The sequence below is a fragment of the Physeter macrocephalus genome, chromosome 11, assembly GCF_002837175.3.
Source record: "Physeter macrocephalus isolate SW-GA chromosome 11, ASM283717v5, whole genome shotgun sequence".
In the NCBI taxonomy this organism is placed as follows: Eukaryota; Metazoa; Chordata; class Mammalia; order Artiodactyla; family Physeteridae; genus Physeter; species Physeter macrocephalus.
Window position 1 is genome coordinate 29,482,242 of NC_041224.1, and position 27,807 is coordinate 29,510,048.

General features: G+C 44.2%; 1 protein-coding gene across 1 annotated transcript in view; it reads right to left on the reverse strand.

Moving 5' to 3' along the window:
- Positions 1 to 27,807, reverse strand: part of ITIH2 (inter-alpha-trypsin inhibitor heavy chain 2) — a 39,828-nt gene that overhangs the window by 10,547 nt on the left and 1,474 nt on the right. Inside the window, exons 2-15 of the mRNA XM_007120420.2 lie at positions 25,774 to 25,848; positions 22,588 to 22,620; positions 20,865 to 21,034; positions 17,436 to 17,540; positions 15,027 to 15,189; positions 13,304 to 13,411; positions 12,341 to 12,469; positions 10,868 to 10,984; positions 8,098 to 8,266; positions 7,049 to 7,174; positions 5,257 to 5,438; positions 4,195 to 4,380; positions 3,684 to 3,823; positions 1,647 to 1,816 (exon numbers count right to left, since the gene is read on the reverse strand). Coding sequence (XP_007120482.2) covers positions 1,647 to 1,816; positions 3,684 to 3,823; positions 4,195 to 4,380; positions 5,257 to 5,438; positions 7,049 to 7,174; positions 8,098 to 8,266; positions 10,868 to 10,984; positions 12,341 to 12,469; positions 13,304 to 13,411; positions 15,027 to 15,189; positions 17,436 to 17,540; positions 20,865 to 21,034; positions 22,588 to 22,620; positions 25,774 to 25,848 — 1,873 coding nt within the window. The remainder of the gene's footprint in view (positions 1 to 1,646; positions 1,817 to 3,683; positions 3,824 to 4,194; positions 4,381 to 5,256; positions 5,439 to 7,048; positions 7,175 to 8,097; positions 8,267 to 10,867; positions 10,985 to 12,340; positions 12,470 to 13,303; positions 13,412 to 15,026; positions 15,190 to 17,435; positions 17,541 to 20,864; positions 21,035 to 22,587; positions 22,621 to 25,773; positions 25,849 to 27,807) is intronic.

Here is a 27,807-nt window from a genome sequence, read left to right on the forward strand (position 1 = left end):
ATGCAGGGGGCACGGGTTCGTGCCCCGGTCCGGGAGGATCCCGCGTGCCGCGGAGCGGCTGGGCCCGTGAGCCGTGGCCGCCGAGCCTGCGCGTCCGGAGCCTGTGCTCCGCGACGGGAGAGGCCACAGCAGTGAGAGGCCCGCGTACCGCAAAAAAAAAAAAAAAAAAAAAAAAAGAGTCTGTTTTATGCAGACAGACCCCAGAGGTTCTCAGCTAAGGCTTTCTCCCATTATTTTTATTCCTGAGTTCTCTATCTTCCAGCTCCTTCTGGCATCATGCTGTGATGGCCTGCTGTAGGCTCCTCTGCAGAGTCTGGGTCCCGGGCTAGGGTCTGTAGTAGGAGGAACCAGCCCTCAGAGGTTGGGGAAGGACCTTGTGCCTTCACCATAAACTGGGGAGATGAGGTCCAGCCAGACTCTGGACGGCATCTTCTCAGATCTATCCCTATCTACTCACCAAACGACAATCAGAAAGCAACAAGGATTTACTGTATAACACGATATTCAATATCTTGTAATAACCTATAATGGAAAATAATCTGAAAATACATATATATATATATAAAATGGAATCATTTTGCCGTACACCTGAAACTAACACCATCTTGTAAATCAACTGTACTTCAATAAAAAAGAAAACAAAACAAAACAATCAATCTGAACGATTTAGTTTCCCAACCAACCAATATCCCCTACTGGTTGCAAAAAATTCACTTGGCTTTCTGATATGCAGTCAGCTCCTTGTCTCTGAGAAAAAATGCCAGTTCCCCTAGGCATTTTATCCAGGGGATATAAAATCACCTATAAATGCCAGGTCATCTAGCGTGAGTTTCTCCCTGCATAAATTTAGCTGTGAGGCTCCAGGCTATTGTAACTGGAAGTCAGAAGTTAGAGTTTCTTGAAGCCTGGACCACTGTCATAAAGTTGGCATCTCACTTGGACAGAACTAAAAATGCAGAAAACGATCCCTCCAGTGAATGCTGGTCATTCTCAAGATTGGTATAACAGGACCAGTCCCTAAGAAAGGGAGGAAGGAAGAAGATGAGTAAACCAAGCTCTTCTAAACGTGGGCACATGTGCCCTTGGGTGTACCTTGGGACATTCCACAAGACACAGAGATCATGGATAGCTTTTATGGCAATTTTGAGCTTCTTAGCTTCCATATATATTTTTTTCCCAAGAAAACCCCTTTCTCCTAGTTTAGAAATGGAAGGCACACCTTTTTCCTGCCTGCCTCACCAAAAACCTCCCGGGAACTAAGCGTCCATTTGAAAATCGGTGTAGTGCCCCAGAGTGGAATAAGGCCAATGTCTAGGAAACAAATCTATTTGTAAGTCAGACAGGTTTCAGTTCTTTGCTTTCAACAGGATTGGAGGAGGGCCTGACCTGTCATCTGATAGACCATTAAAAATACTTTTCTGAGGACTAGATTCTATATGAGTTTTGTGTATGACTTCAAAAAAGTTCAGGCAAGTGACTGCCGCTGCTGTAACCAAGTTCTTTCCATTCCTGTTTACTTTTATCTATGTCAACACGGCCTATCAGGACTTAGGCTTATAAAAAAAATATTGGGTTGGCCAAAAGGTTCGTTTGGGTTTCTCCGTAACATCTTATGAAAAATTTCTGCACCAGGTAGGCAGACTCACCTGAACAACAAGAATGGTCTTGTGGAGGGGAGTCTGCCAGCATGCGTTCATCCCCGGCATCATTCTCAATCACCATGGATGTGAGCGGGGTCACTATATGGTGATCCAGAGACATCTGCAGGATTGTTTTTGTAATTTTCCTTTTCACAGCAGCTGTAGGAGCCAGGCTCCTGTACTCAGGAAACAGAGACATTGGACAGCATTACTAGATTTAACTCCACCACTTCCGGGTCCAACTGGGACCCTGGGAACCACGCGGTAAAACAGAATTAACTGGCTTCATCAAGCTTAGTATTTTGTCTATCCATGCCGTCCTAAGGCATTTTTAAACAGATTATTTTTTTTTTTAAACTGAAGTATAGTTGATTTACAGTGTTCTCTGTGTTAATTACTGCTGTACAGCAAAGTGCTTCAGTTATACATATATATACATTCTTTTTCATATTCTTTTCCACGATGGCTTATCCCAGGATACTGAATATAGTTCTCTGTGCTGTACAGTACGACCTCGTTGTTTAGCAGATGTAATAGCTCACATCTGCTCACCCCAACCTCCCACTCCACCCCTCCCCTGACCCCCTCCCCCTTGGAAACAAGCCCAAATACGTTATTTTTTGAGAGCAGTTTCAGGTTCACAGCAAAACTGAGCAGAAAGTAGAGCTTTTCCGTAGAGCCCCTTCCCCACCCGACAACCTCCCCCATTATCAACATCTCCCACTAGAAGTGGTACATCTGTTACAATCGATACATCTACACCTATACGTGATCATCACCCAGGGTTCACTTTTGTGTCGTACGTGCTATGGGTTTGGACAAATGTATAATGACAGGTATCCATCATTATACTGTCATACAGAGTAGTTTCACTTCCCTAAAAAATCCCCTGTGCTCTGCCCGTTCATCCTTTCCACCCACTGCTCCCTCGCAACCACTGATCCACTTTACAGGGATTGTTTTTTAAAAGTCAATATTTAACGTCTGCAGCAATCTGCTATATACCTTTACATGTGCCCAGTTGCCTCTTAAAGACGCAGGGACAGTTCTCACTCACTTTAAAGCCACAGCTTACAATCTTGTTTGTGTCTGTTTTATAATCCTACTGACATTAAGGATTTTCTCTCTGAGCACAGTTATATAGCCGTATCTCATTTTTCCAACCCCGTTCACACCACCCTCCTCCTTCTTCCTAAGAATCTGATCGAATAGGTGGAGGCGGGCTGGGGAACAGTAATTTTCTTATCCACACACCCCCCTGTAATTCTGATACACGTGATCAAAGAACCATACATTACTCTAGAAATATAGTTTTTTTATTGGAGCATTTAAATACCAGTCAGCTGAGAAGCCAGAGATGAAATAGGTACCTATAGGAAGCCCTTCCTTATGTGATATCAGAATTGCATAATCGTAAATTTCTCTTTGGACAATAATCGATTTTCAGGAGTAAATGCAAATGAATCCCTGATACCCATAGCAATGAGATGGATGAATCTCACGGGCATCACACTGAGTGAAAGAAGCCAGAAACAAAATATACAGTTTGTATCATTATATGAAATTTCGTCATAGACAAAACTAATTGATAGTGACAGATGTCAAAATAGTGATTTCTGCTTGAGGTGGGAGGTGGGTATTGAGTGGAAAGGAGAATGAAGGAGACTTCAGAAATGGAAGAACTGTTCCGTGTCTGGATCGGGTGCTGATTACGTGGGTGATATGCATAAAAATTCATTAAACTGTACATTTAAAATGAATGCACTTCACATGCTTTATTGTAGGCGTGTTATATGTCAAGAAAAAAAGAAAAAAGAGTGAACCCAGCTTGAGTTAAAACTGCCTGAAACCAGTGGAAATGAATACTCCAAACCCTGTAATAATTTGCTGCCTTTCTTGGTTCCAAACTCTTTTTTTTTTTTTCTTTTTTTATAATTTGCTGCCTTTCTTGGTTCCAAACTCTTTTTTTTTTTGTCTATTATGTCAAGTATCCAAGGCAAGTCTTTTGCTTTTGCAAATCCCTGTGGTGTACGGTCTTCTTACCGTTCAGCCAGAAGTTGGTTGATGGTCAGATAGGCCCACAATTTCTTGGTGAAATCAGGATCCGCATGCTTGTCTTTGGATAGAAAATCCTCCAAGCCATCCATCTCGGCCAGGGTTTCCAAGACTAACTCTGCATTAGCCTGGACAATGGAAGGTTCAGTTGAAAGACACCAGTGGGGCAGAATTGTAGTTAATCAATTCACATTTTCCAAAGGATCTACTGTGAGTGAATCAGGGTAGCAGGCAACTTGAAGGGGAATGCAGAATAATCCAAAAGAATACACAAGAGGAAGTAAGTGCCAACTCTAGAGTTTGGGATGAAAAGGTACGGATTTACACAATAGTTGGGAAGATGGCACAGATATTCTCAGGCCTTCCCTTTCGCTTTCTGCTTTTATTATACCCACAAGATTCTTGGAATTCAGAGTATCAGCCTGTTAATATACGAGATGTCTCTTGTATACTAAGGGGACAATTCATATTTTTAGAATAAGCAGATAAGTAGAAGTACCGAAGTTGCAGTGATAATACTCTGTAAGTGCTCCAATTTATCGGGGTCAGCTTTTCCTGCCACCACGATCTCTGAGCCTCCAAAATAGTTATGGAAACTGTTTTGAGTGACATCTGTTACTGGTGTTTGGGGATAGTTGAACTGAACATTCCGGAGCAAGGGAGTCGAGACCTGGTTGTAGAATTTCTACGATTCATAGAAAAAAACAGAGAAATCATTATTTTCATATCACTTTATAGATCTAAAGCATTTTTCTCTGAGATTCTTCAAGTGCTTAGTAGACATCGCTCAATTTATTCTCCCAGGATCTCTGTGGAAAGCTATGGAAAATTCTCATAGCTATTCAATGAACTGAAACAGAGACGATCAAGACTTTGTTAAGAATAATACTCTTGATTTAAGAGCCCAGCATATTTTCTTTCTGTTATGATGAGCACGAAAAGCTCATGGACTCTCATAATAAGTCAGCTGGGTGGATATCCCCAAATTAGAACCTGTCTCTTACCTGTCCCCAGGTTTAAATATGGTGCCTGCTATTGATAGATGGTACCTGGTACTGACAGAGGGTGGAATAAAGTATATTCTTCTTCTCCTTCATTTTTTCTTCTCCATTTAGTCAAAATAAACAAGTAATTGATATCCTTTATATTTAAGGAAATGTACAGGCTATAGTTTGACTTGTGTTGCCTTATAGAAAGTTGATTTCCAAGATGCCAATGTACTTTAAAGGGAGAACAGTGCCCATGATGATTAGGAGGACCGATGGCTTAGCGGGACTGGAGAGACACAAGAAGCTGTGATGGTGTTTCCCAAGACCTGTTCAGGGAGTAGGGAACTTGGTATCCATCACCTTACCGCCTCTCATCTCACTGTTACTGCAGGTGTACAAGTGGGGGTGGGGTGCATAAGAAAGGAATAGAACACTTCCCCGATTCTTGTGACCTAATATAGCTGACATCATGTCAATTTTTACTTAAATTCAGCCATCTTCTTTTAGGCATCAGATATTGCTAGCTGAATGATTTCAAGTGAAGAAAAAAAAAGAACAGAAAAAAAAGTTACCTTGAGCTGGGCAGAAGTGTCCTGGTTTCCATAAATCCTTTGCGCGATCCCACGGTTTTCGTTGGAGAGTCTCTTCAAAAAGTCATAGTCAACATCAAACCCTATCCCCAGACTGAACAAGGAGATGTTATCCCGTATGTTGTGCTTCACGTTTTTCTGAATTTTTGACAATTTCAATTCCCCTAAAGATGATGACAGGAGGGAAAGGAGTGAGGAGGCAATGCTATCAAGATTTGGGAAAACGCATGGAGGGCAGTTTAGCAAAATTTGTCCCAATTCAAAATGCACCTATGCTTTGACTCAGTCACTCAACTTCTAGGAATTTTCCCTAGCGATGCCCTCATACATGTTGAAATGAAGGACGGGCAGTGGTATATAGCAACGTTATTGGGAATAGCAACACATTAGAAACAACTTAAATGTACACCGATAAAGGAGATGGGTTAAATTATGATGTATTCAAACTGAAATACTATGCAGTTATAAAAAAGAACATGGCAACTCTTTATGTGTTTATATTGAATGATCTCAAAGGCCCTTTTTTTTTTTTTTTTTTCTTTTTTTTTTGCGGTACGCGGGCCTCTCGCTGTCGTGGCCTCTCCCGTTGAGGAGCACAGGCTCCGGACGCGCAGGCCCAGCGGCCACGGCTCACGGGCCCAGCCGCTCCGCGGCATGTGGGGTCTTCCCGGACCGGGGCACGGACCCGCGTCCCCTGCATCGGCAGGCGGACTCTCAACCACTGCGCCACCAGGGAAGCCCCAAAGGCACATTTTTAAAGGGGAGAAAAACAAGGTGAAGGTCAGTGTATGCAGAATGCATTTGTATACATGTATGTATGTGTGTGTATATATTTTCATATATTTGTGTGTATATGGATATACAGTATACAGATACACATAGAATATCTCTGGAAAGACACACAAGAAACTGGTAACCAGTGACTGTCTCCCGGGACAGGAACTGGATGGTTGAGGGTCAGGAGTAAGAAACTGACAATGTTTTAAGCTTATTTCCTTTTTCTCCTTAAGATTGTATTCTAAAATTGAATTTTAAAAGTCATCTGATCCAAGCACTGAATCTACGACAAATACACAACAACTGCCATTCTCCCTCGCTCTCCCTATTTCTAGAACTCTGGTACATTGTCAGAATTGCATCGCTGGTTCTCCTTCCACCGAGCTGTGTCAGGCACAGTTAGGTACATCCTTGTCTACAAGACGGACTGCAGCGCAATCTAGCATTCACTCTCACTGATGCTTGTCCGTGTAAAGACGCAAATGAAAATAACAGTATATGTAATAGAAGCAGGGAGATGGCGAGCCATTGTGTGGATAAGAAAACACACAGGGTGCATCAGAGAGAAGTAACCTGTCCAGGTGCAGTGAGTACGTGGGGGAAATTTGGAGAACAGGTCACTGCAGACTCAGAGGATACACCCTCATCACACACTCTCCACACACCAGCTCACACACCTTACGCTGAGGAAATAAACACGCTGCACTAGTATGTATCAGCAATCCTCATAGCACGTGACTCAAATTCAAATGCAAGTTTCCCCACGTTATGGAGGTGAAACTGAGGCATTCAAGAGCGTCCTCCCCCCAAATGTCTGGGGACTGCTTTAAGTGGAGTGAATGCTTCAGGGTCAAAAGAATCCTTCTTTTAGGAAGCATGGCTCTAAAATGGTTTAGACACTCAGGCAAATGCCATTTGAGTTCCCATTTTGAGCAAATCACGTTCCCAAGCAACAAGAGTAAAAATATTTATCACTAAAAATGTAAATGATACTCGCCTACTGTCGGATCGCCGTCAGACACCAAAATGATCAGCGAGACCGCGTTGGGGTCCAACAGTCCCAAGTTATTGGCTTCATTCAAAATAAAGATGGCCCGCAGCAGTGCTTCATTGATATTCGTCCCTGTGAAAGCCGTAGAATGTGCTGTTCTGTTACATACTCTTACTTTCCACAGAAACAATCACGTCTTGGGTTCAGGTTCATCTGTCTGGTGATGACTCATGTATAGTTTATTCAGTACCCAAATCATTCGATTGCTTTCTAAATTTTGACCAGGCTGGTCCAGATCCCCCAGTGGAATAAAATATTCACTTTCACCTACTGCACCTTTCAAAGCACCAGTCATTTTGTTAACCACAACACTGAAGTTACCTAATTCAGCCTTGCTGACATACTTGGACACTGTTCTGTAAACAATTATGTGTTATGATATGTGATTTTTTTCTTTTTTTTAAATTGAAGTTTAGTTGATTTACGATGTTGTGTTAATTTCTGCTTTACAGCAAAGTGATTCAGTTATACATATATATACTTTCCTTTTTTATATTCTTTTCCATGACGGTTTATCTCAGGATATTGAAGATAGTTCCCTGTGCTATACAGTAGGACCTTGTTGTTTATCCATCCTGTATCCCAGACTCCCAGTCCATCCCTCCTCCACGTCCCTGTCGCCCTTGGTAACCACAAGCCTGTTCTCTATGTCTGTGAGTCTGTTTCTGTTTCATAGATAAGTTCATTTGTGTCATATCTTAGTGATATCATATGGTATTTGTCTTTCTCTTGCTATGCGAGTCATAAGAAGGCTAGTATCACTTACTGACACCCTTTTCTGAGGATGGAATGGTTAAAAATGTGTGTGGGATGGGGTATGGATTATGCTTTCACCACGACCATAGTATTCATTGTTTAATAATAAATGTATTATTTAAAGCAGACCACTGCAGACTGGGCAAAGACCACTGGGGTAGGAAATCATATTTCTTAAGTGAGCCAACATTTGAATCCTATGGAAGTTTCTCACTGGGCTGTGGGCTAAACCTACTTACCTCCACTGGGCTGGATTTTGTGAATGTAATTCTTGGCATCTGCAATCTGTGTTTTAGTAGCTGAGACTAAATCGTTTCTCCAGGTTCGAACATTGTGGTTGAAATCAATCATGGAGAAATGGTCTTCAGCGCGTAGATCATCCAATATGGTCTTCATCGCTTCCACTGTCTGTTTTGAGAGAGAACAGAGAAGGGTCTTAATACATAAGCTCTAAGCCTAAGATGAAATGAGGAAGACCAATAATTCATCCTAGTCATCTTTCAAGTAGTGGCTCAAGCTATAATTTTTCCAGAAAACCATATAAATCCAACACAGATCTACCTCTCCTGTATTCTGAACATGTATTGTCTGTATTTTGATACTTAAACTTTTACTGTCTTATTTTGTCATGCATGACCAGTCTCACTAGCTTGACTTTAAGTTGAGGATTATGAGCCTCAGGTGTCCCCTTTGTGGTGCCTGAAAATCAAATGTATTTCTCAAGTGCATCTACTCAGCCTTCTCATCCACTACCACGTAATTATTGCTTCCCATCTCCTTCCCCTTCAAGCCACCAACACCCCCCTCTCCTGTCTCAGCTGATGACCTGGATTCCTACTTCACTGAGAAATGGAAGCAATCAGAAGAAAACTTCCACAACTCCCACCACCATGAAGTCCCGCCTGCCAGTACTTGTACCCATAAACTTTTCCTTCACGCCTGGTAATGTAGAAGAACCAGTAGCTGTATTTCCGCCCAATGCAAATCCATCCACCTGTGACCTAGATTACATTCTCTCTCATCTACTGAAGGACATGGCTCTAGCAACTGCCCTTTGCCTCTCCTGCATCTTGCATTTCCCTCTGTTGGTACATTTCCATAAACAGAGTAACATGCTATCGTTTCTCATTCCTTAAAAAACCTCATAATGTACCCACTTGCCCCATTTCTCAGCTTCCCTTTGCAATAAAATTCCTTGAAAGAACTGTCTAAACATACTGTCTCCAAATCTTCTTTTCCTATTCTTTCTGAAACACATTCCATTCAGGTTTTCACCATCATCCCTCCACTGAAACGTCGCTTGTCAAGGTTGTTGTGAAATCTGGTGGACTATTCTCATCTTCTCAGACTCAATCTGAGCAGCATTTGGACCAACTGGTCACATCTCTCTCCTAATATAACTTCCTCGTCTTCTTCCAGAGCCTTGGACACTCTTGGTTCTCTTCTTCTTTCATTGGCTACTTTTTCTTAGTCTTCTTTGCTGGTTCCTCGTCTTCTCCCCAGATTATTCTAATTATTGGAATAGTGTAAGTTTGACTCTTGGTTTTCTTCTCTTATCTACACTTACTCCTTGATGTTCTCACCTGGTCTCATGGCTGTGAATACCTTCTACATACTGGTGGCTCCTAAGTGTCTATCTCAATATCTCACCTCTGAGCACCAGATCTGTAGAGCCAACAGCCTGCTTAACATGTTCACTTGGGTGTGTAATAGTCATCTCAGACTTCGGTGATGAACTAAGTGCCTGACGCATGGTGGGTGCTTAATAAATACTTGTTAAATGAGGGAAGGAAGGAAGGAAGGGAGGGAGGGTGGGAGGGGTGAAAAAACTCTTGTATTAGAGCAGTGGTTCTCAACTGAGGGTAGTTTTCTCCCCAGGGGATATGTGACAATGTCTGAAGACATTTTCGATTGTCATGACTGGGGGGTGGGTGCCACTGGCATCTAGTGGATAGAGGCCAGGGATGTTGCTAAACATCCTACAACATATAGCGTGGTCCCCACAGCAAAGGATCAGCCAGCTCAAACTGTCAAAAACACCACTGTTGAGACCTGGGTACTGCGGTAGAAGCACAGTAGGCAGGGCCATGTCTTTTCTGTCTTTTGGATCCTAGAAGAGTAGTGAACACTTGGGTGGTCAGAAATGGTTGTTGAATGAATGAATGGTTAGTTGGTGGTTCAAATTGGTTGAATGGATAGATTGATGAATAAAATAAGAAATTTCCTTGTTTGTTTAGAATTGCACCTATACCATTAACACTGAATAAGCCTGTGTTGAACTCTGAACTGGAAGATGTGAGACAGGATGGCCACCCTCAAGGAATTACAGCATAATTAGAAAATATATGCATATAGTGATGTCAAAGTTATTCATGAACAATGGCAAGGTATTAAAGTGTTATATGCAGAAGAACCAGAAGAATATGAAGCAGAAGAGTGAGCAGAGTGAGAAGAGGTTATACTGAGAAGAAAGTTTTCAAAAAGGTGAGTTTTGAATAAATTTCTGCTGTTCAGAAGCCACCCAGTCTGTGTGACTTTGTTAGCAGCCTGAGCTGAGACAAGCCCTGGGGGGAAGGGGCCTCGAACAATTGCATCATCAGGAGAGGATCAGAAAAGGTAGGGAGGGGCTTCCCTGGTGGTGCAGTGGTTGGGAGTCCGCCTGCCGATGCAGGGGACGCGGGTTCGTGACCCGGGCTGGGCCTGCGCGTCCGGAGCCTGTGCTCCGCAACGGGAGAGGCCACAACAGTGAGAGGCCCGCGTACCGAAAAAAAAAAAAAAAAAAAAAAGGTAGGGAGGGGCTTCCCTGGTGGTGCAGTGGTTGGGAGTCCGCCTGCCGATGCAGGGGGCGCGGGTTCGTGACCCGGGCTGGGCCTGCGCGTCCGGAGCCTGTGCTCCGCAACGGGAGAGGCCACAACAGTGAGAGGCCCGCGTACCGAAAAAAAAAAAAAAAAAAAAAAAAAAAGAAAAGGTAGGGAGCCCCAGGTACCACCGCCCACCAGGGGTACTTACCTGTTTCATTTTTATTCCCCACATTGAGCCACTAACGTCGATGACAAAGAGGATGTTTTTGGGAATTGGGTCCATGTTCTCGGGAGCAAAGAAGTGGACAAAATATCCATTAAATACCTGGAAACCAGAACACATTTGTGAGCCAAACCGTTACCAATGTTTGGAATGCAGGAGGACGAGGGTCTGAGGACTGAGAGAGGAGGGGCCGCACAGGGAGCAGGAGGAACAGAGGCTTGGTGCCCGCCTGCTTCTCCGTTCTCCTTCCTGCTCCCACTCTGTCCTTCCCTGCGAGGGTCTGAGCCTTCTCAGCAGTTCACCTCCTAGGGCCCTTCCCTCCACTCCTGCCACCCCACCCAGTCTTCATCGAGAGCCTCCGCCCCAGGCACCCTGCTCACCGACAGTGAATCAGGAAGAGTCCCTGCTCTCCTGAGGCTCGCGGGCGATGAAGGACCCAGACAAATAAAGAGGCAATTTGCAGCACAGGGTGTTAAGTCCGTGATCAGGAAAAATAAAAGGCTCCGAGAACACCCCCAGTGGCGGTGCATCTAAGTCAGACAGGGGCGTCTTCCCCAGGGAAAGGGCATCTACGCTGGACTTGAATGTGCTTCGTGAGTTTGCAGTTAGGCTGCCCGCGTCGGGGTTGGACTGAGCTGGGGGGTGGGGGCCAGGCTGGGGAAGAGACTTCCAGACAGTGCAGCCCTTGGCACACTTAGGGCTCTATAAGTGGTTCAGCACGATGAATTCAAGGAGTTAGGGCAGAGAACCCACCGGGCAGACCATGAAGGACCTTGATGTGCACCCCGGGGAGTCTGGGTTGTTCTAGAAGTTAGTGGGAGGAGCTGGATTCCTGATCCCCCCCTCTGTCTTCTCTTCTAGGTGCTAAAGACTGGCTCACCTCATTCTCTTTCCACTGCCCTTTGTTGCTTCCCCCAGGACATTACAGTGTCCAGCTGTCAGGTGTGTAGCTGTGGACACTTCTCGACACCCCCCATCCCTGGAGAGAAGCACAGGCTCTTGGCTACTAAGGCCTCATTACTTTAGCACAGGGAAATATGCACACACATCTAAGAGGTGACAAAAGAGGAAAGGGAAATGCTCAAGAAATCTCACAAGGAACGTAATCTCTGTGCTTTCTTTGATCACCTCATTGCAAAGGGCCTTGGAAGGTTATCGAAAATTCCCATTTTGTGATTTCCTATGGTTCTTCATTCAAGGCCTAGACCTACCTTCCTGGGACAAAGGCATGAGACCCAATGACCTTTATTCAGTTATCTTGACATAAAATGCTCAGCGACACTTAGAGAAATATACTTTTAGTCCCTTGTCTGCAGCCTTGACACTTGCCTGGGCAGCTGGGAACTACCCAGGGGCCGGCGAGATTTATTCGGGGCGGGGGGAAGGGCAGGGTTATTCAACAAAAAACAGTTCTTTGGCTTTGGCGGGGCCATTCTCCCAGAGTCTGTTTTCACCCACCTGAAGCTCACCGACTTTCTCCTCTCTGTTCACATCATACATCACCACGAGCTCACCATCTACCGCAGTCTCAGAGCAGTTGGAGCATTTTCTTTGTTGTGCTACCGTGGGCTTGAAGGTGATGTGTGCCTGGAAAGAACAGTAGTGTCACAGCCCGGTCTCGGCCCCCCTCCCTCTCCAGATGAGGAGTTGACAGCTGCACCTTCTCGTGCACACAGGTGGAGGCCCAGGGCCATTCTGCATCCGGGCAGCATCGGTGGTCTCGTTGTTGATGGAAGGGATGGTGCCAAAGCATGTGAGGGGGCATCTAACAGCTTGCGGTGCTGTTGGCCTGGTTTCAGTCCTTTATAAGAGATTCAAAGAATTCCTCCCTTCCCCACCCCCGCCGCCCCTCCATGGAGGAAACAGCTACCAGCTCTAGAAAGAGTTGGTGAAAGGTTCTTAGAGGACTTCAATCCCTCCAAAGGTGGTCACTATTGGCCATTAAGGCAGAGATAATTAGGCTGAGTATTTCTTGCTGTGATTAATGAAAATCCACTGTGTATTATGTGAAAACTGTCCTTTTTTGGCTGCGCCGCGCGGCATGCAGGATCTTAGTTCCCCAACCAGGGATTGAGCCCTCACCCCCTGCAGTGGAAGCGCAGAGTCTTAACCACTGGACCAGTGGTTTTCAAGTCCCTGTGAAAACTGTCTTTCAGCTACTGGTCAAGTGAAATTACCTGGGGGAAATGGGACAGGACCTCCAAAAGGGACAGACTCTGGTCAAAATGCAATGAAACAATCGGTAATATTATTCTGTATATCCTGTGGGAGACCCTAGACTTTGCTCACGGATCACTGTTCCTTCATATAGTTCCCTCAGCTCAGCACCTGACGGCTTTTCCATCCCCCAGAGCAGAGGAGGAGGGCAGAACCCAGGAGCCAGTGGCCACTTAGACTCTGTAACATCAATGCTTGTGGTACCTTCTGGTGTCCTTTAGATATGACAGGAACTCCATCAAAATGCCCATCAAATGTGTCCAGAACATGAAGAAATCTCATTCCCTGAGGTTCGATAATCCACACATCTACCTAGAGGTGGGAAAGAAATTACTCAAAGCATTAAAATATCTTTCAAGATCGAGCAAGAAGTACACTTACTAAGTCCTCTGCTGCTCTTCTTATCTTCAGGATTTCCCAAAGATGACCCAGCATGGCTCCACCATCACTTCTGCAAGTTCTTTAAATTCTGTGTGACACAATGCATCTCACCATGTAGGCTGAAGACCTTTTGGGCAACCTAGTATTCCCCTTCTATTGCTTCATTTTTCTGGGATTTAATTTCCCTTCGTCTACTCTATTCCATTCCACTCTTATTTATTTAAGAAAATATTTATTTGGCTGCACCAGGTCTTAGTTGCAGCATGCGGGATCTTTTAGTTGTGGCATGTGGGATCTAGTTTCCTGACCAGGGATCGAACCCAGGCCCCCTGCATTGGGAGCGCAGAGTCTTAACCATTGGACCACCAGGGAAGTCCTCATTTTATCCTTGTTTAGAAATAAGAATGGAATGAGAATTTTACCATGATCCATTCATTCATCCCCTTGAATCTTCTACATCAATGGGCAAATTACAACCTGTCTGCTTCACCTTCCTATGTGTCAGATGGAGAGCAGGTTGAACTGTGCATTTCCCTGGGTTTCTTCCAGTTCTGCTCTGCCTCTTACACAAGTGTTCATGAGATGTCAATAAGATTCGAGCCAAGAAAAGAGCAGCTCAGTTCTCAAGGCAAGAGGTGAAGATTACAGCAGAGGTGAGTTCAAATTGGTAGCCAATGCCCTGCCACAGGCACTGCTCTCGAGGTGAAGAGAGTTGGGGTGCAATGTGGGGAACGTGGAGCAGATGAAGACGACTACCTCAACCTTCACTGAGCTCCTATTATTTGCCACCTACTTCCATAAGCTCATCTCACTTGTAACCAAGGAATCTAAGAACGTTGTAGTACCCTTTTCACAGGTGAGAAAATCGAGGCTCAGGATAACTTGTCCCATGTTGGAAGGTCAGTGTAGTGGGTTAAATGGAGCCCCCCCAAAGACATGTCTACATAAAATCCCTGGAAGCTGTGACTACTACCTGATTTGGAAAAAGGGTCTTTGCAGATGCAATAAAGGATCTTGAGATGAGATCATCGTTTACTACCCAATGGGCCCTAAAGCCAACGACAAGTGTTCTTACAAGAGCAAGGAAGAGGGACACTCGAGACACTCAGAAGAGGTCACACCCGGGTGATGTGATCAGGGGGGCAGAGATTAGAGTGATGTGGCCACAAGTCAAGGAATGCCAGCAGCTTCCAGATACCAGGAGAAGCAAGGACAGACTCTCCCTGGCAGCCTTTAGGCATGTAGCCCTGCCAACACGTTGATTTCAGACTTCCATCCTCCGGAACTGTGTGAGAAGACGTTCCTGTTGTTCTCAGCCACCCAGTGTGTGGTCATTTTTTATGGCAGGCCACAGGAAACTGACACAGCTAATAAGGCCATGAGCTGGCATTGAAATCCGCAAGGAAGTGGCCTGGTTGACTCCAAACCCAGAATCCTTTCTGCACGCCACCCGGACCTGCAGTGTCGAGTGGCATGGAACACCACAAAGAGTGGGGACAGACAGAAAGCACAGATGAGGGACAGAGGCGTAGGAGGATGGGCTCACCTCCAGGTGCTTGGCCAGCCGTCCTGGCTGCAGGTGGAGCCTGTGCTCGTAGGACCCCAGCTTCCTCCACTTCACTTCCTGGTAATGAAGTTCAAACTGCACCTTTGCTCCGGGGGCGATGTTCACTTCGGTTTTGAAGTTCTCCATATCGAGGGCTCTGCTCCTAAAGGTGTGAGCCCCCCACGTTGAGTCATCACAGGCAGAACCTACGCCGAGGGCAGCTGGGCTTCCCTGGGCTAGAAACCTGCTCATTGTTCAGAAGAACGAACGGTAGGTACAGCAGAGGTAACTGCAACTTCTAGATAAATTTCATTCCACCAGCCTGGAATTTTCTTCTCCTCTCCTACCTGATCTTTTTCTTCCAGAGCTTCTTACAGATTTGAGTGTCATCTGCAAAGAGCTACTAGTTATTGATCACCTATTATGTGCCAGGAACTGGACACACATATCATTGCTATGATAGCAGCTCTGCAACCTGGATTCCAACACCCTCAGTTATCAAATGATGACAGACGAGCCTCACAAAGGGTAAGTAATCGCTCCAGACCACACGGTGAGTCAATTGTATGGTAGGAACTCAAACCCAAGTTTAGATGATGCCAAAGACAGCACGCCTTCCCTCTACTGCTTTTGAGACTCGTTCTAGAGATTCTTTATATTTTGAAAGTCTTCAGAAAGAAGACATCTATTATTTCATCAAATTGAATGTGTATTTCCAGCACTAATGCCTTATTTAGTCCCATACACACCAAGTCCAACGTGATCATTAATCTTGAGGTGTTTATGGTTTTAAAGAGAAAACAGCAGGATTGTCAAATGAGGGAGATTTGAGCATTAGGAGAAACAGTGGGTGATTAAAAAAAAATTAAACAGCTAAATAAGCAAGGTGAGACCATGCATAATCGGATCGTTTGGGATCAGGGAAGTACCATGAAGAAGTGAGCTTGGGATACAGGGCAGCTGAAGAAAAAGATGAGCATGGCCGGGTACAGAGCTTAGGAGTAGACAGTGGGGTGAGAGGCCTGATGTATCTGGGTGGGGGGACAGGCTACAATGCGAGCTCCGTGTTCTCTGCTGTATCCGCAGTACCTGGAGAAGTTTCTGCTGCAAATAAATATTTGTGGAATGAAGAAATAATAAATGGATGGATGATGTGGTCAAAGTGATGGGTAAAGATGGCAAAATGATACTTAAAGCACTTATTAACCTGGATGCATGCTGGAGACGTTCCCCTGGCTTGGAATTTCTCCTGTCCTTTCTCCTGGCTGAATTCTATTAACCTCTTTGGGCTCAGCTCAAACATCGAGTCTTCTGTGATGATCTTCTGGACCCCCGGACAGAACTGTTCACTTGGTACTTGGAACTCCCATAGGGTTTTGCCCCATCTCTACATTAGCGCATTATACCATTATATATATTACACTTACCTATATAATATATATACTGTAGTCACCTATATGGTATATATGTTATAGTCACCTATATATTATATATATTAGTCACCTACCTGTTATATACATTACAGTCATCTGTTATATATATTATAGTCACCTATAGGTTATATATATTATAGTCACCTGTATGTTATATGTATTATAGTCACCTAAATATCATACATATTACAGTCACCTATATGCTATATATGTTATGGTCACCTATATGTTATAGTCACCTATACACTGTCGGTTCTGTGGCCGTCTCCTCCACTGGCCTGATGGTGTTTGTTGCAGTGTTGCTGTCACCTTTGACAGAGCTGGGTACAGTGTTAACATTCAGTGCATTTTTTTGAATGAATGAACACATGAATGAAATGAAAAGAACTTCAACTAAGGGGAAATTTGGGCGTATGGAGGAGGAGGAGGAGGAGATGAAGAAAACAAGATGGCAGGATCTGAGAGCAGCTTAGATACGCAGTGAGGGGATCAGTGAACATTCCTCTGACATTTCTGGTGGGAGAGGCTGCCTCTTTGAGGGTGGCGTGGCATTTCCAGTGTCTTATTTAAGACCATAAGGGACAAAAAATAAACGGAATCTAAACTAAGTAACTGTGCTGAAAAAGGTGCCACCCCATAAAAATAGGCCAAGAAAATCATTAAGACAAATTCCAAACCTTTCTTTCTGTGTATGTGGTCAGTGCTGTAACAAGATCACCAATATTTCTGTAGTTCCTCTCTGTACTCTGCTGGGAATCAGTGTTTAGTGACAGGACAACCATCTATATGCAAGGCAAGCTATGTAAGGCTAACACATGTGAGATCATCCAAAACTCATGTGTTGCAGGAGGCCTTAGGGAAACAGGAATGGAGATACCTAACTCTGCCACCTGACGATGAGGTTCTGTGCCTTCTTGGAGGCTGGTTTTGGGGTTGAGTGGGGGCAGCAGTGGATGAGGAACCCCCCCCCCCTTACCTCACCAATCCAGCCATTTTGCCTTTTGCTCTGGCCTGCGAGTAGAGGGCTCGGCCCACCGTTTTCTCCTTAACAGAACTAGTAAATGTCGTGCCATCCACAGTCCTAAAAAATGACAGAGGGCCTACAGTTGGTCCAAATAGTAGTCTTAGCACAACAAACAAACTGCAAGCCAACAACCCAACCAGGTGGACTTAGTGAATTATTTAATTATCATTTTGAACCTGCAGGAAACACGGAGACGTTTGCATATTTCACAGGATTCCCTTTATCTGATAGTGTGATTAAGAGTGGTGAGGTGGGCTCCCATCCTAAAAGCTTCCTCTCGCATATTGTAGTGTTTAAAATGTTTCTTCCTAACGTTCATAGCAGCACTATTTACAACGGCCAAGACATGGAAGCAACATAAGTGTCCATCGACAGAGGACTGGATCAACAAGATGCGGTACATATATACAATGGAATACTACTCAGCATAAAAAAGAATAAAATAATGCCATTTGCAGCAACATGGGTGGACCTAGAGATGATCATACTAAGTGAAGTAAGTTGGACAGAGAAAGACAAATATCATATGATATCGCTCATATGTGGAATCTAAAGAAAATGATACAAATGAACTTATTTACAAAACAGAAAGAAACTCACCGACTTAAAGAACAAACCAATGGTTACCAAAAGGGAAACGTGGAAGGGGGAGAGGTAAATCAGGAGACTGGGATTATCGTATACACACTACTGCATATAAATAGATAACCAACAAGGACCTACTGTATAGCACAGGGAACTCTACTCAATATTCTGTAATAACCTAAATGGGAAAAGAATTTGAAAAAGAATAGATGCATGTATATGTGCAACTGAATCACTTAGCAGTACACCTGAAATTAACACAACATTGTAAATCAACTATACTCCAATATAAAAATTTTTTTTAAATGTTTCTTCATTTTCCAGTTTTACCCTTCAGATTAAGGGTTGTTCTCTTGTGCATCCCTTTGGAATGACAAATGTGCCTAGGACTGGTGACTGATAAGTCACTAGTTATCTGGCTGACTTTTGGTTTATAAGATCATTCTCCCATGTGTTAAGGATCTGGGGTGGCCTGGGGGCACTACGCTCTCCTGTGAGGGTGGAAAAGAGCAAAGAAAGATGAAGAAAGGTGCTTGTCAATCTCTTTGCAAAGTTTGTGTTTATCTCTCCAACATCTCCCTCGGGGACCTCTGTGCGCTCATGTCACCTCTGTCTCTTAGCTGGCCGTCACCTAATCGGTCCCAATAATGATTAGCTGGAGCAGTCGAATGACAGAATTTTAGAAGCAAAATGGAACATCTTGCCTTCAAGTGGGCAGTATCTCTCCCCAAGGAGGTATTTAGAAGTGCGTGGAGAAATTTTGGGCTGTTCTGATGACTGAGAAGGGCTACTGGCATTATGGGACGACCCCAAGAGTGCTAGACATTCTGCAACGTGAGGTGGAGTTTCCTGTCCCAAATGCCAACAGCATGCTTGTCGAGCACACTTGGTTCACCTCTGTAGGTGAGAGAAATCAGAGCCAAGGAGACAAGCGACTTGCTTGAGGTCACACACTTGCTCAGAGGCAGAGCTAGAACTTGACCCTGAGTGCCCAGGTCGGTACTATTTCCATCAAAGCATGCTAAGGTTCGAAGACCAAAAAGTCTTTATGACAAAAGGAAATAATCTCTAATGGTGGAATATTTGGAACCTTGATAAATAGGCAGGAGAAGTTTTTTGACTGGAGATGGAGGTCTGTGCGGTTCATATTAAATTGTGGTGATCTAAGGAGCTATCTTCTCTGATTTATACATTCAGCCGGGAGTACAGAGAGATCAAAATAAACATATATTTCACAATTCTGTCTTTCATCACCTCAAATCGTCTAAGGAATGAGATGGGGACGAAGGGAAAGAATGAAGGAAAACAGAAAGATGATATACCCGGAATATCTAGTCATATAGTTTAAAAATAAGAATTTATTAAACTAGTTTTAATATAATTTTTTAGACAGTGTCATATAATACCACTACACAAAAGCTTTTCCTTCTACATTTGCTTTTTAGAAAAGTCTGACTAAAAAAATTTTGGGGGGGAAATAAATTTCTCAGACAATTTGAAGGATTCAAAATCCATGAATTCCAATTCCAATAAGTCCAATTCCAAGTCACAAATTGCCTTTTGTTCCCCTCACCTTTGTTTTGTTTAGAAAATATAATTAAAATGGCTCTGCCATTTTTAGAAGCCTAAGTGCTTGGTATTTGAACCTTTTATTTTATTTATTCTTCTATTGGCAGAACAGGGAAAGTTTACCCTTGATGAATGAAGCCTCAGGGTGGGAACAAAATAACTGGCCTTCACTATTTGAAAGACATTGGGGTGGTTTAAAATTTTTTTATTATGGAAATCTTTAAGTATACAAAAAAAAAATAGAATAATGTAAGACACCTCCATGAAACCATCACTGAGTTACTCAGCCAACCTCCATTGTCTACACCCCCTCCTTCCACCTCGTTTATTCTGAAGCCAATCTCAGATAGCTGACCATCTCATCCTTGAACACTTCAGTATGCATTCTGTAGGGAATTTTTTACAAATTCTTTTGTGACTAGAACTAGAGTCATTGAGTAGGAAATGGAACGGATTTCAGTTAAGTGGCGGAAATAATTCTAAGCGCTGCCAACCACTGAGCGAATTGCCTTGGAAAGTAGTGTTTATCATTAAGGAGATATTCAGGTCAAGCCTGGATAATTCACTTGTCAGCGGCTACACAGAGGAATTCAAGCACTGGACACGTGACTGGATTTAATCAGCGGTTCTCCACATTTTTCTCCCCATAAAGAAACATGTGGGGCTTCCCTGGTGGCGCAGCGGTTGCGCGTCCGCCTGCCGATGCAGGGGAACCGGGTTCGCGCCCCGGTCTGGGAGGATCCCACGTGCCGCGGAGCGGCTGGGCCCGTGAGCCGTGGCCGCTGGGCCTGCGCGTCCGGAGCCTGTGCTCCGCAACGGGAGAGGCCGCGGCAGAAGGAGGCCCGCGTACCACTAAAAAAAAAAAAAAAAAAAAAAAAGAAACATGTGATAGATCTACACACTCATATATGGTTTCCTGTAACCCAGGGCAACTCCATATATTTTTCTCTCCCCAAGCAAGTGGCAGGTTGTTACCACAGAGATAGGCTTAAGGATGCTTTAATTTATTAGAAAAGAAAAGCAAATGCTTCACAAATTCTGTTACTCTGAACAGAAGCAAAATACTGGGACCCACCCCAAGATGACTCTTGATGTCCCGTGGGTCCACAGCTCTGAAAGCGAGAACCACTGGAATAGGTGGCCATTAAGGTCCATCCTAACTGGGATGGGGTTCGATTCTGTGAGCAGAGCATATCCAGTTTCTGGTTCTGCACAGGAGTTACTCACATGGAGAAGTTGGAGATGAAGGCTCCTTTGGGAATCTGCACGTCGAACACGACGTTCTGAGGCTGTGGGGAGTGGTTCACCACTTTGGCCTGGATGACAGTGTTGGCCATTCGGGAAGTGATAGTGGACCGGACTTTATAGCTATAAAGAGTCACTTGATCAACATCTTCCTGTAATTGGCAAGAAAATACAAGCGTACTCAAGAGAAAAATGACACAGAGCTTCACTACGTATTCAATGCTAACATTGGTCCATTTTATTACAAACAATTCTAAGGCGTCGTGAAGCATACAACTCAGGTATTACTAAGCATTCTCCTAACTTCTTGGAATACCCCTCAGGCAGAAGCCTGAGATATCTTTTTTTTTTTTTTGTCATTAGTAAACTTTAACGTGCCCTTTTCAGAACCAAACAGATCAAAGATTAAAAAAGCAAAGTCATAAATTAAATAAATATCAACCATAAAAATTTAAAAGTCAGAGGAAATATGAAATTAAAATAAATAAAATTTAATAACAAAAGGCCTGAGATATCTTGAGATGCCTTTCAAGAGCTATGAGTCTGTTAAAAATGATTTTAAAGGTTAGAATACAAGGAGAAAATGGTTGTGGGGAAGCAAGACTGGATTACGAAAGTGCAGGAAATAACTTCGAATGCAGGGCCAGAGGGAAGGAAGGATGCAGGACTGCAGCGTTGGAAGGGGACCTGGGCACTTCCAGGGGTACGGTGGGGTGGAAGACACATGTGGTCCCCAAAGCCCCACACTGCCACAGACCTTCTTCAACCTTATCTATCGTAATTTCACCTTCTCGCAGTCCTCTTGTCCTCTCCCAAATTAAAACAAAATATGAGAAAGCTGATGGATGTGAGCAAAGAACAGAATATCTTGCAGAGGACGTTTTGATGTAGTTACTGGTCCAGTACTCTGGACCCCTAATCCCAATCCTTCTCTACTGATTTAAGGCAGCTCCAGTATCCATATGCTCAAAGTACTGCAAACGCACATCTTTTAGGAGTTGACTCTAAACTGTCAGGATTATGGCAGTGATGTGACCCACTAGGTTTTGCTTTTTTCTCCGAAAGGTTTTGCTTATTTCAATACTAGGTGTCATATCCCTAAACTTTCTCATCCAAGATTAAACCTTTCAACACATGAACATCCAGCCCACCTCAAGCTGAGAGAAAACCCAGGCTACGTTGTTTGTCCTTCTTCCCCCTTAACCCAGAGCTTTTCACAGTTGTTGTCAGTTCAGAGCAGGAAGCCCAGGGAACCCCTTCCTCTTGATGTTTTCTTGCCACAGGAGGCTCTACTCCGAACAACTCAGGGAATCGGGCCATTTCATGTTTAAGAGTGCTTTTTCCACACTCACGGCTTTACCCTCCAAAGCTGTTAGATGTCCTATTTTAAATCAAAACTGTTCTGTTGGAATAAACACACAGTTTTAATTCCAAAAACACCTACAATGTTGTCAACACTTGAGAAAGTAAAGAGAAGGGACATTTTCACTCCTGGGGACAGCTCTCTCGGCTGCATACAAACTGCACCCTCTCATGCTGAATTTTAGACACACTTCCAAACAGAACTGGGCAAGGGGGTATTTCGCAAGTCAGGTAAACGTTCTCAGGGATGAAGCCAAAGGAGGCACCCGTATTGATTTCTCGATAATAGGTAACAGAAAAGTCATTCAGACATCAATTTTTAACAAAATCAAAGTAAACTTACCATCCTTTCTCCAGATTCTCCGGAAACACTCCTCTGTGAAAGGAAGTTGGATAATCATTCTTCAGAAGCGTTTTGCTTATTACCTTGAGGGCAAAAACTGTTTTCTCAAAATATACTTTCTCAAAAGATATTTTTTCCTTCAGTGCTGAGCTATAACTCATTCACTGGAACCAAGACATAATTATCAAATATTCTTGAATGCTATTTTCCCACTGGTGTGTTTCTGTGAACAAATGTCTCAGTCACTTTTTGGTTGCATGCCCATCATCCTTGGATACAATGCTAAAACCTATGTTTTCAAATGAAAATGTTCAACCAAACTTAAGCTGAGTAGCACAGATCACCTTTATCCTGTCTCTCTGTCTAATTGATTGTTTTCTCAGCAGCAGAGTCTTTCTTCAAAGCCAGGCAGTGGGAAGGCATGTCTGTCTCTTCCACTAGATGAAGCTACATGGGAGCAGAGACTTGGATGCGTTTCCTCCTTGGTGTAGCCCCTGAGTCAAGCACGGTGGAAAATTCTGTACTCTAACCGCTATGCTAGAGAATTACAGTAAGTCCCCTACATATGAACCTTCAAGATGCGAACTTTGGAAGATGCGAACGTGCGTTCCATCAACGTCAGGCATAAGTGAAATTGCAGCTTGCCCTCCGTCTCCTACTTCTGATATCCTTCAGCTCTACCATCTCCCACCTCCTCCCCCTCCTCCAGGCAGTAACTCTTCTTGCCTGTTCACTCGATGCCAGCCCCTTTACGCCAGCTGTTGTACTGTACTACTGTGCTTTTCAAGGTACTGTACTGTAAGATTAAAAATGTTTTCTTGGGACTTCCTGGTGATGCAGTGGTTGGGAGTCTGCTTGCCAGTGCAGGGGAAATGGGTTCAAGCCCTGGTCTGGGAGGATCCCACATGCCGTGGATCAACTAAGCCCGTGCACCACAACTACTGAGCCTGTGCTCTAGAGCCCACGAGCCACAACTACTGTGCCCGTGAGCCACAACGACTGAAGTCCGCGCACCTAGAGCCCGTGCTCCACAAGAGAACTCATGGCAATGAGAAGCCTACGCACCACAATGAAGACCCAACGCAGCCAAAAATAATTAATTAATTAATTAATTAAAAAAATTAAACTTAAAAAATTTATTTTAGAAGTTTTTTTTTTTTTTTTTTTTTTTTTTTGCGGTACGCGGGCCTCTCACTGCTGCGGCCTCTCCCGTTGCGGAGCACAGGCTCCGGACGCGCAGGCTCAGCGGCCATGGCTCAGGGGCCCAGCCGCTCCGCTGCATGTGGGATCTTCCCGGACCGGGGCACGAACCCGTGTCCCCTGCATCGGCAGGCGGAGTCCCAACCACTGCGCCACCAGGGAAGCCCAAAATTTTATTTTTTGTGTTTGTTTTTTATGCATTATTTGTGTGAGAAGTATTATAAACCTATTACAGTAGGTTTATAGCCGATTGTGTTAGTTGGGTACCTAGGCTAACTTTGTCACGCTTACGAACAAATTGGACTTGCCGAACGTGCTCTTGGAACGGAACTCATTCGTATGTAGGGGACTTACTGTATCCACATGAATGACTGTCCTGTGGGCATGGAAAACTGACTGGCTTTAGAGTGAAGGGTGAACCTTTAATGTCAGATGGATTTTAAAGTAATAATTAAGGTGTGGGATATTAGCTTTGCTTGCCTGATTTGCAGTGAGTTGAAATTTTAGGGGGTATTATGTGACATAGCGAGGCCAACGACTGCCTTCTTCTAGACTTTTTAAAATTGGAGCATAGTTTATTTATTTATTTATTTTTGGCTGCATTGGGTCTTCGATGCTGCACGCAGGCTTCTCATTGTGGTGGCTTCTCTTGTTGCGGAGCACCGGCTCTAGGCGTGCGGGCTTCAGTAGTTGTGGCTTGCTGGTTTCAGTAGTTGTGGCTCACAGGCTCTAGAGCGCAGGCTCAGCAGCTGTGGTGCACGGGCTTAGCTGCTCTGTGGTATGTGGTATCTTCTGGGACCGGGGCTCGAACCTGTGTCCCCTGCATTGTCAGGCGGAGTCTTAACCACTGCGCCACCAGGGAAGCAGCGTTAGTTTAGTGTTAGTTTCAGGTGTATAGCAAAGTGATTCGGTTATACCTACACATATAACTATTCTTTTTCAGATACTTTTCCCTTACAGTTTATTACAAAATACTACGTATAGTTATCTGTGCTATACAGTAAGTCCTTGTTGGTTATCTATTTAATTTTATTTACTTTTTGGCCATGCCGTGTGGCCTGCATGATCTTAGTTCCCCAACCAGGGATCAAACCTATGCCCCCTGCAGTGCAAGCATGCAGTCCTAACCACCGTACCACCAGGGATGTCCTGGTTATCTGTTTTATATATAGTAGTGTGTATCTGTTAATCAACTTCCTAATTTATCCCTCTCCCCCTTTCCCCTTTGGTAATCCTAAGTTTGTTTTCTACGTCTGTGGGTCTTTTGGACTTTTTGAATGCAATTCCCAACGATGACGTTTTCTCTTTTAGATGAAGAACCTGACGTGAGGACTTGCCTGTTGGGTTTTAATATTATCGGTCTACAAAAAGCCTGGACTTGCAGCAGGTCAAAAATTCATACCCGTACAAAAGATGTCATAGGTCAGCTTAGAGTTGCTTCCACAAATACCTCCTTTTTTAGCACCTGGGCTCTACATGGGAGAAGCCAGACCCTTCTTGGCCCCCTGGAGAACTCACCCCATGAGTTAGAGCGTTTTGTCTGTGCTGTTGCTGGCATCCGGGAGAAGACCGCCAGCATGGTCAGGTCCCCTGTGCTCTCTGAGCAACTCCCCGAGACGGTAGGGGCCATGACTAGGTAGGAGAGCATGTGTGGCCCCAACAGGAAGTGTCCTAAGAGGAAATTCTTCCATACAAGGCAGTAAAACTATCCCATAATCTTAAACTTTGAAGAAAACACGTAGCCATGTATTCTCTAAGGGACCAAGGTGACCATTAGAGTTTGAAGATGAACAGACAGCCATGTGGAGGCTTCCCTTTATTTCGGCTGGACAGTGCTTCCCCCGGGTGTAAAACCACCGGACTCTTTGCTGCTAAAAAAACATGCTCTTGAGAAAATGTAGCAAAAATCATCTCAATCCTTTTCCTATTTCTTCACTCATGATCTCTTTCACTTATTTTCCCTTTTGGAACTGAGGTTTACTGTACCTGGTACCTCCGGTTCTCTGGCACAAATTGAAATTTGCCTGGGGCCAGTTCCACAAGGTCTCCATATTCTGCAAACTTAAAAAAGAATTTAGGATGTTTCTTTCTATCAACAAAAAACAGGGAGCTGGTGACAGGCATAAGGTACTGTATTCAATATATTATTTTGTCTTGTTTTCTATATCTCTGGGCAATCTCATTTTTTCATACAATGATTTCTTTTTTTAAAATTGAAGTATAGTTGATTTACAGTGTTTCAGATGTACAGCAAAGTGATTCAGCTATACATATACATATAATCTATTCTTTTTCACTATCTTTTCCCATACAGGTTATTACAGAGTATTGAGTAGAGTTCCCTGTGCTATATATACAGTAGGTCCTTGCCATTTATCTATTTTATATACAGTAGTGTGTATCTGCTAATCCCAAATCCCTAATTTATCCTTCCCCCCTTTTCCCTTTGGAACTGTTAAGTTTGTTTTCTGTGTCTGTTACAATGATTTTTTTTTTCTCTCTAGTTGGGGTTACTCTTCATTGCAGTGTGCGGGCTTCTCATTGCGGTGGCTTCTCTTGTTGCGGAGCACAGGCTCTAGGCATGCAGGCTTCAGTAGTTGCAGTACATGGGCTCACTAGTTGCAGCATGCGGGCCCTATAGCACTCTGGCTTCAGTAGTTGTGGCACACGGGCTCAGTAGTTGTGGCTCACGGGCTCTAGAGCACAGGCTCAGTAGTTGTGGTGCACGGGTTTAGTAGCTCCGTGGCATGTGGGATCTTCCCGGACCAGGGCTCAAACCTGTGTCCCCTGCATTGGCAGGCGGATTCTTAACCACTGCGCCACCAGGGGAAGTCCCTACAATGATTTCTTTAATATATTTGTTTGCTAGTTACGTCTCAGAGGTGAGTAAATGAGAGTTAGTATCTCCAAATTTGCTGGAGGCAGGAGTTCATTTCTGAGTTTGCCTGAAGATGACGGGATATCCAAGTAGGGGTTACAGTAGCCCAGTGATCAGGTAGGTGCCTGGCAGAAGTACTGGGTAGATCTTGGGGGCATCAGAGGTGTCTTACTAGGTAAATGTGGACCATTATCCATTGAGTTAGAAATGGCGATGTGAAAGGAATGCCAGTAAGTGACTGAAAAAGCACAAACACATTTGGATATCTTGCCTCCAACTCCTGGCTTCGTCAATGAGATTTCCAACATACTCTGGTAGTTTTTAAAGTGTTAGAAAATATGATAGTTTCTAGGCAGACAGGGTGATTTTTTTTTCTTGCAAATATGCCATCCTGTTCTTTGGCATCTTTGTAGGTAATCCACTCTGTAAGTATCACAAGCCGCTGTGCCTTCTAGGATATTCCCAGAATACATGCTGCTTTTCTGGCATCAAAATAGCTCTTGGGGCTTCCCTGGTGGCGCAGTGGTTAAGAATCCGCCTGCCAATGCAGGGGACACGGGTTCGAGCCCTGGTCCGGGAAGACCCCACCCACTCCGCGGAGCAACAAAGCCCGTGAGCCACAAATACTGAGCCTGCGCTCTAGAGCCCGCGAGCCACAACTACTGAAGCCCGCACGCCTAGAGCCTGTGCTCCACAACAAGAACTACTGAAGCCCGCACGCCTAGAGCCTGTGCTCCACAACAAGAGAAGCCGCCGCAATGAGAAGCCCACGTACCGCAACGAAGAGTAGCCCCCGCTCGCTGCAACTAGAGAAAGCCCGCACACAGCAACAAAGACCCAATGCAGCCAAAAATAAATAAATTTATTAAAAAAAAAAAAAGCTCTTGTATGACTTTCAGTCCAAGACTTTCAATACGTTGGGGGTGATCAAGGGTCTGAAGTGAAGACCCTGAGCTCCCCAGGAGTAATTCCTACCCTCTGCCCGTCCATTTGCCCAATCTTCCCCTTTAACAGCAATATTAAGTGTCCTTAATTTGGAAATCATTTTCACTTAGGTATGACAAACAAAGTGCTTTGAAAATGACTTTTCTAGGGCTTCCCTGGTGGCGCAGTGGTTGAGAGTCCGCCTGCCGATGCAGGGG